This window comes from Aulostomus chinensis, chromosome 8 (genome assembly GCF_037954235.1).
Source record: "Aulostomus chinensis isolate RoL2024-O1b breed Wild chromosome 8, RoL_Achi_v1.0, whole genome shotgun sequence".
NCBI classification, from domain to species: domain Eukaryota; kingdom Metazoa; phylum Chordata; class Actinopteri; order Syngnathiformes; family Aulostomidae; genus Aulostomus; species Aulostomus chinensis.
The window spans coordinates 25,761,759-25,779,192 of NC_141327.1; the positions used below are offsets into that span (position 1 = coordinate 25,761,759).

The 17,434-nt window shown below is 43.2% G+C and overlaps 1 protein-coding gene across 3 annotated transcripts in view; it reads left to right on the plus strand.

Annotated features, from left to right (window-relative positions):
• The window catches only part of LOC147257793 (protein sidekick-1-like), a 234,687-nt gene that overhangs the window by 70,649 nt on the left and 146,604 nt on the right, over window positions 1-17,434 (plus strand). For all 3 annotated transcript variants that reach the window (XM_086211962.1, XM_086211963.1, XM_086211966.1), the window contains exons 2-3: window positions 13,443-13,599; window positions 16,244-16,350. In XM_086211962.1, coding sequence (XP_086068088.1) covers window positions 13,443-13,599; window positions 16,244-16,350 — 264 coding nt within the window. The remainder of the gene's footprint in view (window positions 1-13,442; window positions 13,600-16,243; window positions 16,351-17,434) is intronic.

Genomic DNA, 17,434 nt, shown 5'->3' on the forward strand with positions numbered 1-17,434 from the left:
GCTTGGTGCCCCAAGAGGAAAATACCTGCAAACAAGCGCAGCTCAACTTTGTCTCAACGAATATTTGTGACAGCAAGCTGATTAAAGATATTATGAACAACCATTTCTTGAGACTTCCCTCACAAGTGGCTCTCAAATTTTCACCCAAAGATATTTGAAAATACCCAATGTGGCGGCTCTCTGTCACACCCTGAAATTGGAGAGCTAAACAATGATATTCCACAAAGAATGAGCAGATATGCCTCAAACACTTCTCTGATTATCAGTTGACTTGTTTGCTATTACTGGGAACATCTGTGCAGGAGTAGGTGAGTGTTTGTCCGTCTTTGGATGTCTATATCTGTGCATACGCTCTCTTTTTTCAGTGTGGATGGAAGTACATTCGCAAAAGAAAGTCATCGTGTATCTTTGCAAGGACATTTTTAGTCTTATTTAATTAATTTCAAGCCTGTGAGAGACAGTCTGCCCTTCAAACAGTGTGCCACTGAGATGCCCTTGTCTGAGGATGGAGGGAGAAGAGAGAGAGAGAGAGAGACAGTGTGTGTGTCAAGGAAGACATGATGCATGTTTCTTTCTGCTGATGGCAGATGTGACTGTGGGAAAAGGAAGAAGTAAAGGAAGTAAACATCCACATTTGCACACATACAGTGCCAACCAGCATCTGTGCACATGACACTACACACACACACACACACACACACACACACACACACACACACACACACACACACACACACTTAAAGGCTCTCTGCATCCCAGACAACAACAAATTAGTCAAATTGTGTGGTGAAAAGGGCAAAAGGACTAAGACAGTGAGTGTGTTAGAGAGAGAAGCAGGTCAGGGAAGTGAAACTTAAAGCTATTAGGTTTTTCATGCCCACACAGGGTAAATGGCATAGCCAGAGGACATAACATGCATCCCTTTTGAATAGAGAGCAATACTCCCGTTCAGCTGAAAATCAATGCTACAAGCTGGAGATGAAAAGAATAGAGGTGAACACGGGGCGAGGATGGCGGCGCATGATGAAGCTGGATTTGATAAAAGTTTGGAAACAGAGATAAAACAGTGAAGACTGTGGGGCAGAGTGGATGGTGAGGATGGACGCTGGAAACTTGCTGTAGAATTTTTTTTTTTTTTTTTTTGGCACCAGAATAAATGGAGAAGAGAATAAATTACTCATCACCCACACTGACATTAGCTTTTCCCACTGGAGTTGAATTGACAGTCTTCAGATGTATGTTTCCTTTGTGGGCTGACAACAGACGTCAGTACCCATCACATTTATAGGTGTAAAGGTAAGATTTGCTGCATCTCTCTCTGTGTTGGAATCTGGGGGGGTGGGGGACTACAATGTTGGACATTACTCATTCTGCTTGCATGGACTGATGTAATCTAGGTAGTCTATTTTAAACTCTTCTATTAACTGAATTTGTATGCACTTAAATGACTGCAGGTTTTTCAAACACTTGCGTCATACAGGTCACATTACGACCATTTGGAAATTGTATATTTACGTGGTAGAAAGGTGCCTGGCTGTGAGGATGGCATTGCAAGCAGCTGATGGTCTAAAATATTTAGTCCTCATGTTCAGAACGCCCCAAAGGTGAGATGCCCTCTGAATATGATGTCTCTCTCCCGGGTGACGTGAACTTATCCATTCACTGATGACCTCAGCAGCTCTCATGTGACATCCGAGTGTTAAAGCCTGACAGAGGTATAAATGAGCCGTGCACCCTCAGTTGGAATTATACTAAAAGGCAAAGTCTTACTTTAACTAGAGGGCACTCAGAGAGCAAGTGAGCCAAACCTCAATGGGAGTCGAGCAACGATAATCAGACCCTCACACCCCAAACAGGTCAGTGTGTGGAAGGTGACACCCAACAGAATTTTGCATGAAGGAGCAGAATAATGGTGGAAATATCGCTTCTTGCATCCAGTTGGTAGCGCTAGAGAACACACAGTTTGTAGTAAGTTGCTGTACATCATGTGAAGACAACACTGTGTGATTTGGGTGTGAAACCCCTAGTAACCCCTCACACTTCAGGCCAAGACCTTACCAAGCGTGTGAAGCTTGGAAAAAGACCTGACCATGTGAAGTCCAATTACAAGAGTTTCATGTCATATGAAATATCTAAAATGGCTGCCTCACCACAGTAACACCTTTTATGAAAACTCTCCTCAATAACACACCACTGTGTTATTGTTATTTCTAAACAAGTGTGAGATGGATCAGGTCAACCCGCTGTAGAGGGAGTACATCAGAGGTGGCGCTACACCTATTCTCCCAAATTTTAATGGGATCATTCTCGTCCCATATGCCATCCCTCCTCCAAGTTTAAAGAAAATCTACTTCATACTTGTTACTAACAGACAAATGCCACTGAATCCATTATCTCTTTGGTGGAGGTAAATTTTGACCTGGAGTTGGCCTGGGTTAATAACTGGAGAAAGCTTTTTAGACATCCTCTGCTTTGTAGTCTCTCTTTTCTCTGGTTGTTAGATCTGAGCGGGTCTTTTGTAAGCGCAGGGCATGATGTAATGATAGTTTCACTGAGCTGAAGCTGTTTGGGATGCTCCCCCGTCTATCCACTCAACTCTGCTGCCCCCTGTACATTTCTTTCCCTCACTCTTACTTCCCACCTCCACTTCTTTGCTCAGATGACCTTCTCCCACCTCCACATTCTCCCGATGCCCCCTCCCCTCTTTACCTCTGTCTGGTCCGCTGGGCTGTAACGGCGATATCCCAGGCGCCACGGTTTTGATCTCCACCTTCAATAATGAATGAAAGGATACGATTCGTCAATCACTTCAAAACCTCGTAGCCCACAATGTCCAAGGTCAGGACAGTGGCAGCTGTCAGAGGGAATGATTGCCAGCGCAGACGGGTGTATTTGTAGGGTACCTGGGCACATGCACTTCACGTACGCACACCAGAGAGAACCTGCACTTTAGCAAAGAACAGATAGACAAAATTGAAAGAAAACAGTGGGGTAAGGAACGAAAGGGACACGGTTGAAATACTCCAATGAAGAGGTGAGTGGAGATAAGGGTAATTAAAAAATAGCATAATTAAAATGACTAACTGGAGTGTGGGAATTTAGAGATGGAGAGAGAGAGAGAGAGAGAGAGGAGGCAAACGGAGGAAGAGATATTAAGATACAGTCTTTTATTCTCACATGTAAGCTGCCTGATGTACATATAAACCTCAGAACACCAGACTTTCTCCCATTCTGCATTCAGGGGTTTTCGTGTGTGTGTGTGTGTGTGTGTGTGTGTGTGTGTGTGTGTGTGTGTGTGTGTGTGTGTGGCCTGCAGCTATAATAGAAAGGTGGTGTGGTGATCATGTCTGACAAGGACAACTGGTTTTGACCCCACCTACAGTACCATTAAAGTGTCCTCTCCTGTCTGTCCTTTCAAAGACAAGCTTCTGTCTAGTGAGCTCAGAACTGGCGATTCTGATTAATAACGTGTAAAAGTTTGTTTTTTTTTTACCTGTGGAATGATTTCTCTTTTAATGAGGGGATGTAAAATGCTTGAGAGGAGGTGGCGGTGATGAGGGGATGGGGCCTGAGAGATAAAAAGAAAGCACAGAGAATAAAACAGAGGACTAATTATCGTCTGCATGTGTTTGTACATGTCATTCAAAAGTACTGAGGTGTTTTCGCAGCGGCTTGCCTGCACAACTTTCTCCGCAGAGAGGAGGCTACTGTCTCGAGGGGATGTATTTATTTTGTTCTCTCGCTATTCTCCCGCTCACCTCCTCTCTTCTCGTCTGCGTGTCTGCTCATCAGGAGATAGGAGCTGACAGTGTCATGTGGCATGTGTGTGTTCCAGCAGATGTGCCCTGTAGTGTGGCCCACCTCTTAAATGTCACTGATCACACAGTCTCTTCCACCTGATTACCCCCCCCCCCCAGGTCTCCCCCCAACCCCCACATATCACCCTCTTCCTACCATTCTTCTATATCTCCATTTCCATCACACACACATAAACTAAAACAGTATGTACCTTTAAATACCATCATACCTTTTTTATTTCAGTATGAAAGCTGCAGAATTTAGAGCTGTAGTGCAAAGCATTACATCACGTGCTACTCTGTAAAAACAATCAATCGATTGCACCGAGCATCACACAACCGTAACAATATGACTCCCAGCACAATTTGAACTATTTGATATGATAACATGTGAAAAGTTAAAGGAGCAACGCAATGAAATTATGTATCTGCGTTTAAGTTAGCAGAGCGCTGCGGCTGTAAAACGGAGCATACATTGTACCAAGCGCCACACAAACCCAACAAAATGACTTGTTTCCCAATGGAATTTGTTCCGTTTGATCCGAGAGGTGCTGTGCGATTGCTTATCTAGGTCCAAGTTAGCGGAGTGCCAACAGGATGTGTCCACCTCTGCTGATGGAGCACGCGCAGCATGCCTCCTGCTGAGTAACGCCACATCCAAAAGGCTGAGCTGACTTACCTGGCCCAAGTGAGCTCGGTGAGCATTGTGTGAACTCATTTGACGAAGGTTAAATGTAAGACACGTTCAGATGCACTGTAGCTTTAAGAAGAACATACCCACTTTCCCAGTGACATTATTAAATGCCAGAAAAGCAATAAACTGACATTTGAAAGCCAATGCTCCATCCATTCACAATTTTGGTTCATATCTCAGTCTTGCTGACCACAGGAACAATTACACACTGTCCACTAACTAAATGAGCACAGGGCAAATCGGCAAATGGCCAAAGTCAATATAATTATGTATTATTTGTGCGCATTTGTTTCTTTTCAGCTGCGACTGTGCCTGTGTTTGGCAGAGCAGAATAGTAATGTGAATCCAGGCTGAAAAAGCAGCAATTTGAGCTCAAGCTGTTCTCCGTGTACGTCTCTCCTTGACAGCGTTTGTTGTTGGGGTGATTAGAAACTTCTGCAAGTCAGAGTGCATTATACTGAGAACACACTCATAAGTTAAGTCAAGCACATTGACTTAGAACTCAATAGTCAGTAGTCAATCCTGGACTATTCATCTCAGCTTTTAAGTTTGTTTGTGTGTGTGTGTGTGTGTGTGTGTTGGTATTATGTTGTCTGGCCTGTCATCCGCCAATCAGCACGTCAGGATCAGTCAGTCGTCTGTCAAATCTTTCGAGGTAGCCGTCGCTCAAAGCTTTTGGGAAACGTGATTGGAGGACGCAGGGCTGCAGCTTGGAGGAGGCCCCTGAAACGGGTCCTAAATCCTGCCTACTCCATGTTTATAGGTGAGACTAATTCCAACCCCCTCCAAAAAAGAAAATAAAATTGAAATACTTATCAAATAGTAGTTTTTGGCAGCCTGAAGCAAAGGAAACACTTTGTTCCCTCATGCAGGCCTCTACTTCTAGTACTTCTAGTCCATTAGTCCACAGCAGTTCAGATCCCCATGGAGCCATCTTCCATTTCCACTGAGTCCCGTTAGGATCAGTGGGGGAGCCGTGCCTGTTAAAGTCATGAGGCCACTTTGATTTTATTTTCATCAAAGTGCAGCAGCAGCATGACAGTGTTTTTTGCTTAACTGTTGTCTTTGGTCCGTAGATTCCCTCAATTAGGCCTCTCATGGATGCGAGTGAAAGAGAGATATCCTTATATTCCTAGTGTTTCTTTTATGAGGGACACTAATTATGATTGTTGGGTGATTGCACTCCTGATTACACCCCAGCTGATGCAGCGAGTTTAGACTGATAGAGTTTGCTACAGTGGAAGAATAGAGTTGCAGTTTAAAATCTTAAAGGAACAGTTCAACTTTTTGGGAAAGACACCGATTACTTCCACTACCTTTTTTTTTTTTTTTTTTTTTTTTTTAATTCCTTCCCCTTAAAAATGAAGTTATAACCCCGAACCAGGAGTTTGAGCCCCCACATGCTTTTTACTCATGGTAGCAATCAGAAGGCACCAGAAGCTACTTGACAATCCGTCTCATGACTGTGGCTTCAAGTTTACAGAAGGTTTGTAACTAAAAAGAAGGCAAAAAGTACATTACTAAAATGTCAAACTACTGCTTTAAAGTTTATGGTGTTTAATGAGTCGCTGGTTTTCCCTCTGAACCAGTTGTTGTTTTCATCTAGGTCATCATTTAATCATTTTTTTACTACTTAAATTGCTTGACATTACAAAGCTGAAGACATAAAAAGAAGAAGAAAGAATAATAATCAAATAGTAAAACAGAGGGGGGAACCACAAGAGAGAATAATTTTAAGTTTCAGTTCATCTGCTTTCAGGTGAGAGACGCGGCTCACCTGAAATTCACCTCGCTGCGATGAAGGTCGCTCACCTCCAGCTCTCTGTGCAGAGTTTCGTAGCATCCAAATTCTTTCCGTGAAAACCGTAGCATAAATTAGCAGCATTAATTATTTTCATGCGTGTCCATTTTTCATTAGAAGACCACAGGCGATCCACGATTCCCGACAACACGACGCTCACTGGACCGGAACCTGTATTGTCCAGTGGATTCGCTCTGCTGCAGTCTTGTATGGGGGCCTGTCGATAGATGCTGGGGGGGTTCTTGCTTCTAAATTTATGTTAGGATACACACAGCATAAGCATAGCGCTAAATGAACTGTTGTACAAGATGCATAAAACACAACTTAACTCACCATCATTGTGAGTCTGAGCCTGTCCTCTGGAGACGAGGTGGTTATGGTGTGTGGGTGCGCGTGTGTGTGGGCTTGGGTGTGTGTGAGAGAGAGAGAGAGAGAGAGAGAGGGGTGCAGCACGTTTTTTACATCCATTCTGCAGTAGAGTCTTGTTTAAGTGGCGGTCAGGGCTGCAAATCTGGGTTCACACAAGTATGTGATGATAATGGCTACGGTGCCTTCTGTGGGTTTTCTCCTTCAGCTGCTGGGCCGGATGGAATGTGAATAAAGTCCGCCATCATTTTATCTCCCGCAGTTTGTCCTTTGTCCTTGTGCTGATGTGAGATGATGGCTTGGAAGTAAAGTATATCCACTCCTTCCTGATCTTCAGGTCCTTTGAGAAATATCTCTCAAACTCTGCTGACAGAGCGCACAGGTGGTCTCCATCAGAGCCGTCTGCGGCAGGCGTCTCTTCTCTCCTATGTACACTGTGGATGTGTGGAACACGTCCCAGACTCCTCACTCCGTTTTGTTTTGGGTTTTTTTTTATCCAAGGATTTTGGATTCTTTATCTTTTTTCCTCATGAGCTTGTTAACTAAATGACCACCCATCTGCATGTGCAGCCTTGACTTGCCCACGACCTAATCAGCAGGACTCAACTCAGCCAGATTCCTATTTTAGAGCGGAACATTTTACGCATCAGAATTATGTGCAACCCACATATTGAATTTTTGTGCTGGACTGACAATAGACCCTTTCTGTTTTCCTTGTACACCAGTTTTGTACCTATACGACTATGTAAAGGTAGAAAGCTAATCACTTTAAAAAAATAACTCGGTCTGTTAAAAAAGATATTAAAAAATGTTGTAAACTCTACGAGGCGCCGGCACGCGAGCACTCTCTGCTGGACACACTACATAACACCCTTTTTAAATCAACTCTGGCATTGTTTCCTGGATTTTGTGTGCTTTAAAAAAAAGTTTCTCAATATCACTGCATTTTGGGAAAGATATACACTTAAATGGCATATATCAGTGACAGCCCTGTGAGAGGCAGACAGTGACCGATATATCGGTCCCACTCATCAGTAAAAGTACTAAACATCAAAAAAGTCAAAAGGTTGTTATGGTAGTTGTGAAACTTTTGAGTAAACATTGAACATTTAGCTTTGGATGAAAATCGACCTTATGATGAACGCTAATAATAATGATGATGATTATAATAAAAATAAATTCCAAGAATATAGATAACAAACAAATTTTGTACTAAAAGAAATGATGTCTGCTCTGTTTCCATGTTGCACTTTAAGCTGTTTATGACTTGATGCATGATACACACACAAATCAGTAACAATTTTATGTGCAAAATACAGGTAAATTTAGTTTCCACCTGACGACAGAAGGACCAAAAAAACCTCAAATTTATCATCACTTCTGCTTATATTGTTTTACTAATTAGCTTTTTTCCCTCCCTTTTCCTGTGATGGCAGCAACACCCCAGCATCTCCACTCATAATTCTTCCTCTCCCCTCACACACTGTCATTCCAATTAAGTGTTTTTAAATGCCTGTTGAAACAAGTGCAGGCAGATTTATTAGATTAAAAGGGAATAGAAGCCATTTGCACCTCATAATCAAATAGACTGCTGCTACAGTGGAAAAAAATCTGCTTAGCCATGCAACTTTTACCCACTTATTCATAGAAAAATTACTTGTAATAAAATAGACTGATTTAGTTATTTCTCCCCTTCAACTTCATGCGTCAAAAAAGCAGGGTGAAGGGCTACCCTTAATGTGTGTGTGTGTGTGTGTGTGTGCATGCATGCGAGTGAGTGAATGAGTGAGAGAGAGCGAGAGAGAGAGAGAGAGAGAGAGAGAGACAGGCTATCAGTGAATCAGTATTCATAGACTACAGTCAATTCTGCCAGCCCTGTCTCACAGCATGAGTTCAGCTCTATGAAGATAAAGTGATTTTTCTAGAGTGAATTCTGACCTGACTGACACACATACACATACACACACACACACACACACACACACACACACACACACACACACACACACACACACAGGCACACACTCATATCCAATAATTAAGTGGGCTCTGCTGCAATGGGCCTCTCAGCCTTTGCTCTCTTAAGTTCGTGTTCTCAAATAAATTTACAGGGGTTAATTTACATATCTGAACACAAAATTGAGATTTTAGAGTTGGTTTTGTTTGCCACTGTCAAAGCCAAACTGGTCAAATTTAGATACCCAAGATAATAAATGATGGCATCGGTTCTGGTTCTACATCCATTTATTACGGTCACGCCTGGACTGTTGATTTAACATTAGAACTCTTAGAGAATCATTCCTGGATTTTTCTTTTGTAGACTGAGTTTGGTTTTTTTTTTTTGTATTGTTTTTCTTGAAGTTCCTGCGTTATTCCTCACATTTCTCATTTCACTCCCTGTTATTGTCCTGTCATCAGGAATCCATCTCAAGGTCTCATAAATTTGAGTCGAAGTATTCCGACGTTTCCTCTACTGCAAATATGTGTTGTTTATTGAGTTAAGTAGTATGCCGCACTTACTATCCTGTGCAAGAGTTGGGTGCAGCGAGATGATGGAATTCAAAGAGTGTCAGTCCAACCTCAAACAAACACAAACACACAAGACGACAAAACAATATGATGGACACTAAACTAACTGACAGACAATGAAAATGGTGTTTTCAGTCAGGGTTTTATTCTTTGCGTGGCTTGAAAATGCAGGTTTTTTTTGGTCTTATTCCTGCTTCATCCAGTCGGCTGCTCCCACGTTCTCTCATGTTCCTTGTTGTCATTAGTTGAGTCTGTGTGTAGTTTGCTGTCTTAGTCATTGTCTGATCCTCTGTTTGTGTTCCCTCTGCGTTCCTGCCTGTTATTCACCTGCCAGTTTTTGAGAGATCTTCCAGTGTTTTTAACTTGCCTCAGTAGTCTGTGAGCTTAGCTTTTGTTTGTTTCACATTGACAATAAATCCTTGTCTTCAGTGAAACCTTCCTGCCTCCTTGCATGTGCATGTGAGTTCACCTGACTCCGTCCTGTTCGACACCATTTTGAAACCTATTGGATTCGTCCTCAGCTCGAGTTCTATCATCCTTCCAAATTTCAATAAAACCAACCTCAGTGGGAGACAAACCAACACTGGTGATCACATGGCCTCCGAGGTAGATAGAACAAATATTCATAGTCTTTATCCGTGGAAAATCTCACAGCTGTTTTAGTGAAATTGAGGATTTCCTTTGTGATGTTAATGCAGCTATATAAGATTAAATTTGTAAGATCTAATCTAATTTTCACTGTACATATAGAATATCGGCTGTAAAATTGCAGAGAGAAGAAGAGAGAGGGTGGGATTGTGGCGGACTATCAGCCCTGGAGCAGAGACCCTGCTCCTCTCGTCCTCCTGTCCTTTCATCCTTCTCCCTCTATCCCCTCCCCTCCCTTCTATCACAGCACTCATCTCTGTGGCAAATTGAATTCCTCCCTAGAATCTGCCTAAGCGGGGCCTGAGAGCCCAGACATGCGCACGTCAGGAGCAGGAAAACTGGCGTTTTTGTGTGTGCACATCTTCCTCTTGATTCTGCTGTCACACTGGTAGGGCGATCTCACTGTTAGGCAACGTTTCTCCCAAAGAGACAAAACATCAGAGACCTTGAGCTGCCACACACTTTGACAGAGATTAGCCGAGGGGCAAGAAGAGAGGAAGGAACAAAGAGCGGAGGGCCTTGATAGACAGACAGGTGGTTTAATAGTAGAGCATGTGAGGAAGACTGTGGAGGAGAGGGAAAACTGGGAAGAAGAGATAGAGAGAGACAGTGATATGTTGACTGAAAGAGAGACAGACAGCAAGAGGAGAGAGACAGATGACATCAGTGAGTGAATCAGTCTGTTAGCTGACCTTGCTCCTCTCAGATGTGCTCTGCTCTATCTCTATCTGTAGTTTCTAATGGACTCCCTTTAAAGTCAAGGGAGGATTAAAGAGCCATGAGAAGTGGAGTGGAGTGGTGGCGGTGGCAGTGGCGGTGGCGGTGGTGGAGGGTTTGGATGCAGCATGCAGCTGTACAAAGTATGGAGAAAGTGGTAGATAAGTGAAATACACAGAGCAGGTGCAAAACATCAAGATGTTTCTATTTGCACCATACATGCACATCCCAGCCTTTCTATGAAGGGTCGTATTTGATAAAGCTGCATCTCTCTCTCTCTCTCTCTTTCTCTCTCTCTCTCTCTCTCAGGCATCAGTGAGTTATAGTGCTGGTCAGCAGTATGACATTGGAGTCTGCATTGGTTGCCATAGTCTGTAGAATATTCCAAATAAATCCTCACACTCGCATGCGCACTCATTCCGTTTCTCTGTCTCTCACCCCCTCTTGCATGCGCACGCACACACACACACACACATATGCATGCATACACACAAACTTGTGTATAAATCTATCATTGATGGAAGTCTACCCTCTTGTGCATGGAGGAGGCAGCTATCAATCTATAATAGAGGGGGAGAGGGTGTAGCAGTGGGAAGTAGAGGAAGAGAAGGGGGCTGGGTGGCCCTGAGACATCCACAGGGAATAAGGAATAAGGAAAGAAGACAATGGAGACAGAGTGAGAGGACTGCAGAGCTTAGAAAGTTGAAATGGCAGGGAGGAAAGAAGATTGAATTTGAATTGACAGGAAAAAGAGAGAGAGAGAGAGAACAGAGAATGTAAAACTGCCTTAGAGTTATGGACCTGTCCATACGTACTGTAGCTAGCAGATAACCGTGTGTGTGTGTGTGTGTGTGTGTGTGTGTGTGTGTCTTCTGGGCGCGGGCACAAATGGTTAATGGGTTGAATAAATCTCATTGTCAACCCCCAACCATGCACTCCACACCCATATGCTGATTTTTATTTTGTGGATCCCGGCTGTCAAGTAATGCAGCTAGTGGTTGTGGACCGGCCCTCTCTGCTGCTGTGGTGGTGGTGGGGGCATAGTTGACCATCTCGCAGTGTAATATATGCAAATGATGATGCACAAAATTCTGATGAGTTGGAAAGAAGCTCTGTAGACTGAAATGTTGAGGGTCAGCTGAGTGGCTCGCTGGCCAGATGAATCAGGCCGGAGAAAGGAACCTGAATGTGGTTGTGGCTCAGGAATCTGTCAAAGTCACAAATGTCAAACACGTACTGATCGTAATCAATAAGTAGTGGCACATAAAAATAACTTCCTCTCCTACAGCCCTCAAACAATACTGCCAGTGGAAGTTAATTTATGCAGAGGGCTCTTACTGCTTCTCCACGAGTATTTATATGTTTTATCAGCTCTGCTGTATATTGCCAGAAAGGCAGAGGCAGATTTCGATTTAATGAGCTTCACATCCTCATCTCATCTCGTCTCGTCTCGTCCTCATCCTCATCCTCGTCTCGTCTCGTCCTCATCCTCGTCTCGTCTCGTCCTCATCCTCGTCTCGTCTCGTCCTCATCCTCGTCTCCTCGTCCTCGTCTCCTCGTCCTCGTCTCCTCGTCCTCGTCTCCTCGTCCTCGTCTCCTCGTCCTCGTCTCCTCGTCCTCATCCTCGTCCTCATCCTCGTCTCGTCGTCCTCGTCTCGTCGTCCTCATGATTTCATCCTCATGTCATCATCCTCATGATTTCATCCTCATGTCATCGTCATGTCATCGTCATGTCATCGTCATGTCATCGTCATGTCTTCATCCTCATGTCTTCATCCCATCCTCATCTTGAACTCGAAATATTGTGATAAAACAATATCGTGACCCGTCTGTCCTGACAGGTATCATTGTGAGGCCCTTGGCGCTACACAGCCCAGTCATTCACTGAGTCTATAGAAGGAGGAGTAGAGGGATGCTTTCATAGACCTCACTAATGGAGAGGAGGATCTGCAGAGAATCCAGTTAAATCCTGCAGTCTGTTCAGTCAATGAAGACGTTGCACTCATCGGACACTTGTAGACTCTTCGTGTAATCCAGTAAAACAGCTTCACCATGAAAAGCTTACACTGTTTCTGTTTTCTCAGAAACACATAATCAGAAAGTTAATAATCCACATTATGTGTATTAATGAGGTCGTACAGGGTGATGGTTTCGTGCTGGAGTACTTTACATTGAAAGTTTTTTCTCTGGAGTACTTTACATTGAAAGTTTTTTCTCTGGAGTACTTTACATTGAACCTTTTTTTCTCTGGAGTACTTTACATTGAACCTTTTTTTCTCTGGAGTACTTTACATTGAACCTTTTTTTCTCTGGAGTACTTTACATTGAACCTTTTTTTCTCAAACACTCAGTCTCTTCGATGTCCAAAATAATCATAACACCGAGAGATATTTCCGTTCAAGGCCACTGCAAACTACAACCTCAGTAATAGTTTAACATGTCAGTCAAAACCAAACGTATGATTATCTTTGCAGAGGCAGGATTAATTCCTCAGCTGTTCTATTGCATCATATTTGATTTTACAATTGTACATTAGAGTGTGAGAGGAGAAGAAGTCGTTTGTTTTTAGGGTTTTTTGATGGCAAAGGTGTTTTGTTTTGTTTTTTCAGTCTGAACGTTGCTTTTTACTTCTGCCTTGACATTTGCAAAATGGCACCAGCCAACATTATCACAGAATTTGCTGATTTCTGTTTGAATATAGATAAAATAATAATAAAAAAAAAGTTCATTGGTATTGCAATGCCTTCTTCTCACAGCCCTTCCCCAAAAGACAGAATATATGAATTGAATTTACTTGTCTGTGTATTCTTGTGGATGAATGGGGCTAAAATTTGATCCGTCGCTCAAGCAAATAACCAAACAAATATATGTGTCTCTTTCTGTCTGTCAGAGGTGGCTCCCTACCTGCGAGGAAGTGGGCCGTGGCAGCAGATGGTGTTGGAGGGAAACAGGCTGGTGCTGACCTGTCTGGCTGGAGGCAGCTGGCCTCTGCAGTACCGCTGGACTCTGAACAACAGCAACATCACAGACTGGACGCCACAGTACAGGTCAGCGAGCCCCGGCTGGATGGTTATGTGTCTGAATCATAGACCCCTGTTTTCTCTCCGGTCGCTCTTGCCTGTTTATTTGTCATCGTTTCTATCCTATCCTTGTTGTCACCCTGCCATGTGTCCGTAGCATGGAACAGCAACTGCAGCGTAAGAGCTGTGCTAAATGATGGAGTGTGTTTAGAGAAGGTCAGAACATTAAGACAGATGAGCTTAAGTGAGATTAATAATTACATTAGCGCCATAAATATGTATAGGGTTTTAGGAAAGAGGAGGAGAATCAATCGATATATCTGGGTTTCTGTATCCCTTCTTTTTTCTCTGGCAGCACTGTTATTCTTCTCTTTGTTATCCCCTCTTCCTCCATCCCAGTGCGTATTGTTTGGTAAGGGCTAAGCAGTCCCTCTCGGCAAAACTGCAGCTGTGATACAAAATTGTTTTTCACATCATTCAGAAATGGAGGGGAAACTTGGGAACGCATAAGAGAGGGAGAAGTTGAGCCAGCATTTTGTGGGCAGTGGTTGTTGGAGCCAGGAGGCGTGTAGCACCCTGGACTGCTCTCAGCACTCAGAGGCCGGGGCTGTGCTGAATTGGCAGGGTGCTGTGTGTAGTAGTGAAAGTGTATGTGTGTAATACTTAAAGAACATAAACATCCATTGTTTTTCTTTTACCCAACAAGAAATTATCCATTTATAGCAAATGGCCGCACTGTTAGGTTTGGTGGAAAAGTTTCCTTGCTGTAAAAGAGCTTCTGTGAATGTGGCAGCTGAGTTAAGCACAACTTCAGTTCTTTTTACCTGAACACCACGAGGCCTCAGTTTCATACAACCAACAGCCACCTAATAAAATGAAGTGAAGTGAATCCTGGCGTCTGGGCCTGTTAAAGGGATAGTTCACTTCGTTTGATGTGTGGTTGTATGAAACACTGATGGCCAGTCAGTGTCTCACCTGCTGTAGCTAATGGTCAGCTCGTCCTCTGTCAAAGTGGCTATGTGTGCCTATCGATCATATTCCTACGCACTGCTATAGCTCTACCTGCCGTGTGCTGTATTATGCTGGCAGCATTGCGGCAACAGAACTGCTTGAATGTTGCAAAGAGAGCAAAAATATAATTTGCTTTTTTTTTAAAAAAAAAAACCTTTGTTTTTCAACCAAAATTTGTAGCCTGGCTGAGTCACATAAGTTTTCAAGTGACCCTCAGAAGCTCAGTCATGGCCCTTTCCTTGTTCCTGTCGACGAGCTCAGTCTGGTTGGCCTCCTTCAGCGCTCTTTAAAGTTCTGTATCCTTTTTTTAAGGCGTAGTTGCTATTGCAGTCTTAGACAGTCAGGATGAGTTTGAATCAAATAATCAAGTTACAAAAAGCTTTCCTTCAGTTGAACCCTTTTGTTGTTTAACACCACCTTATTATCTTTGCAAGAATACAGCAAACTCCTCTTCCTGCTTATGTATTCTTGTTCATAGAAAACAGAAATATTTTCTTTAGAAATAAACAATTCTCAGAAGACGTAAACCCATCAGTCTATCCACGGCGTCAGTCTTTCTTACAGTGATATAAAATTAGGTGTTTTTTTGTGTTCGTCTTGAGCCCACGTCACAATGTCACAAAACATGGAGTCACAAGTCCCGCCTCTTCTGTGTCCACATCGAAACCGAAGGGAAAGTTTGGTCAATTTGAAGCCGTCTCAGCGTTAACGCTGATTGAACTTGCCCTGAATAATTCAGGCAATGGGGCTCTGCACACAAGGTTGAGACTGTGTCAGAGAAATTGACTGAGAAATTATTGTATTGATTTGTAACTGTCAACACTGAACTTTCTGTTTAGTGAAGTGTATGAAGGAAAAACTTGTTTGGACTTTCAAAATACAGCGTCAGCCTCAGCGCACACGGCTAATAAAAATGTAATGGAACACAAACGCGGAGAGATGCAGTCTTGAACGTGTCCAATATCAAAATGTGTTTCAGGATGAGGGTGGCTGTGTGATTTGTCATTTCTGATTCAAATGGAATTGTGTGTGCCTCTCTGAAATATATGCGCGTGTGTGTGTGTGTGTGTGTGTGTGTGTGTGTGTGTGTGTAGGTTTGTGTATGTTGGCATCATACACTGTCAGCCTGGGAGTTAAATACTTGGCTGTCCTGGTATTCGTAATGAGCCCCAAAGCGATGTCCAGTTTTTCTGTGTCTATCTTTCTTGTGTGTATCATACATGTGTGTGCGTGCCCGCATCTCTGTGTTCCTCCAACATGGCACCAACCTAGATCTAATGCCAAGCTTCACATTAGAGAAACACAGTCCATTAAAACCCCATTAACAACCCCTGTTACAAAAAAAAAACCCATCCTCATCGTAGAAAACATTCACATACATAGCACTTACTGTATGAACACACACACACACACACACACACACACACACACACACACACACACACACACACACACACACACGCAACAATCTGCCTTCCCTTCTATTCTCAGATCAAGGTCGTGAAAGGGACTTACACAAGAGTACATACATAGGACAGACCAGAGTCTTTTCTTTCTGTTATTCTCAAATGTTCCATTTCTCGTTGTTTGGAAGGAATACTTAGAGCGCCGAGATAAAACACACCCTCATCCCTGTGTTTCTCTCCTCTGCTGCCTTTAGGTTGTCCATCCCGTTTCTGCAGAGGACCGATGCTGGCTCGTATCAGTGTATGGTGAGGAACAGGATGGGTGCAGTCATACACTGGAGAACAGAGGTGCAAGTGGCCTGTGAGTACACACATATGTACACATGTAGCAGTAGACCAGTTTTAGGAAATACTCTTAAGGTCTTCTCCACAAAGGAGACGCTTTTGAGGTCAATATAGATGAAGGATGTTGGATTTTGTTTGATCATCTCTCGTTTCTGTATCTCGAATATTAACAGAGATGACTAACTGTGTAGCGGTGAACCAATGAGTCCTGAATCCTCCTGATACGACCAACGCTGAGCAGTCATCACTAATCGCAACTCGTATATCAAAATCTGACACGTTCACACGTAAACCTCAGCGCAGCCAAAGTTTTGGGGTGTGTTCACTGAAGCTGCTGCTTAGTCTCAAGGAAAGCGATGACGTCACGCTGCATGCAGCTCCCTAGTGCCTTAGCGGTGGTGTCAAAGATGAGCATTTAGTCATGGAAGCAGAACCCTGACGTTTCACCGATTAGTCGCATCAGTGATGGTGATGTCAGGTGTTCATTTTTAAAGCTGATATCTGCAGAAACTCACCTCCAGCGTACAGGCCAGACCAAGCAAACTGATTGGTCAACGAGACATTGAGAATATACTCAAACAGCACAGGCAGTCATGCTGAAATGAAAAATGCCTCGTCTCTCTAAATATTCCTCCTCCATTGATTGCAAGTCACTGAAAAAGTTGTTTCTTCTGTTTTTGTGTTGCTTTGCTTGTTTTTGTGGTGAGTCTCTCTGTTATGTTTGTGAAAGTGGATTAGCAGCCAAAACAAAAGAGACTCTTCATAGAGTGGATTAAGCGCTGCGAGACACACACACACACACACACACACACACACACACACACACGCCGTACTCTTCATTTGAATGTATACCTCAGTCCTTACCTCACCATGAAAGTGTTAAGTGCCTTGTAATGTTGCGTAAAATGCTCCTCAATTTAATTATCGAAAGCGAGAAAAATGGACGCGGTTTCATGAAATTTATATTTTCACATTTAGCATGTGATTTTTCAAAAATGTTTTATTCACATTGGTGAGACAGTTTTTTTGACTCTGCACTTGCGTGTTTTTGGCAAGCAATAATTGATGTACATCGTGGCCGCCTCCTTGATGCGATGCTA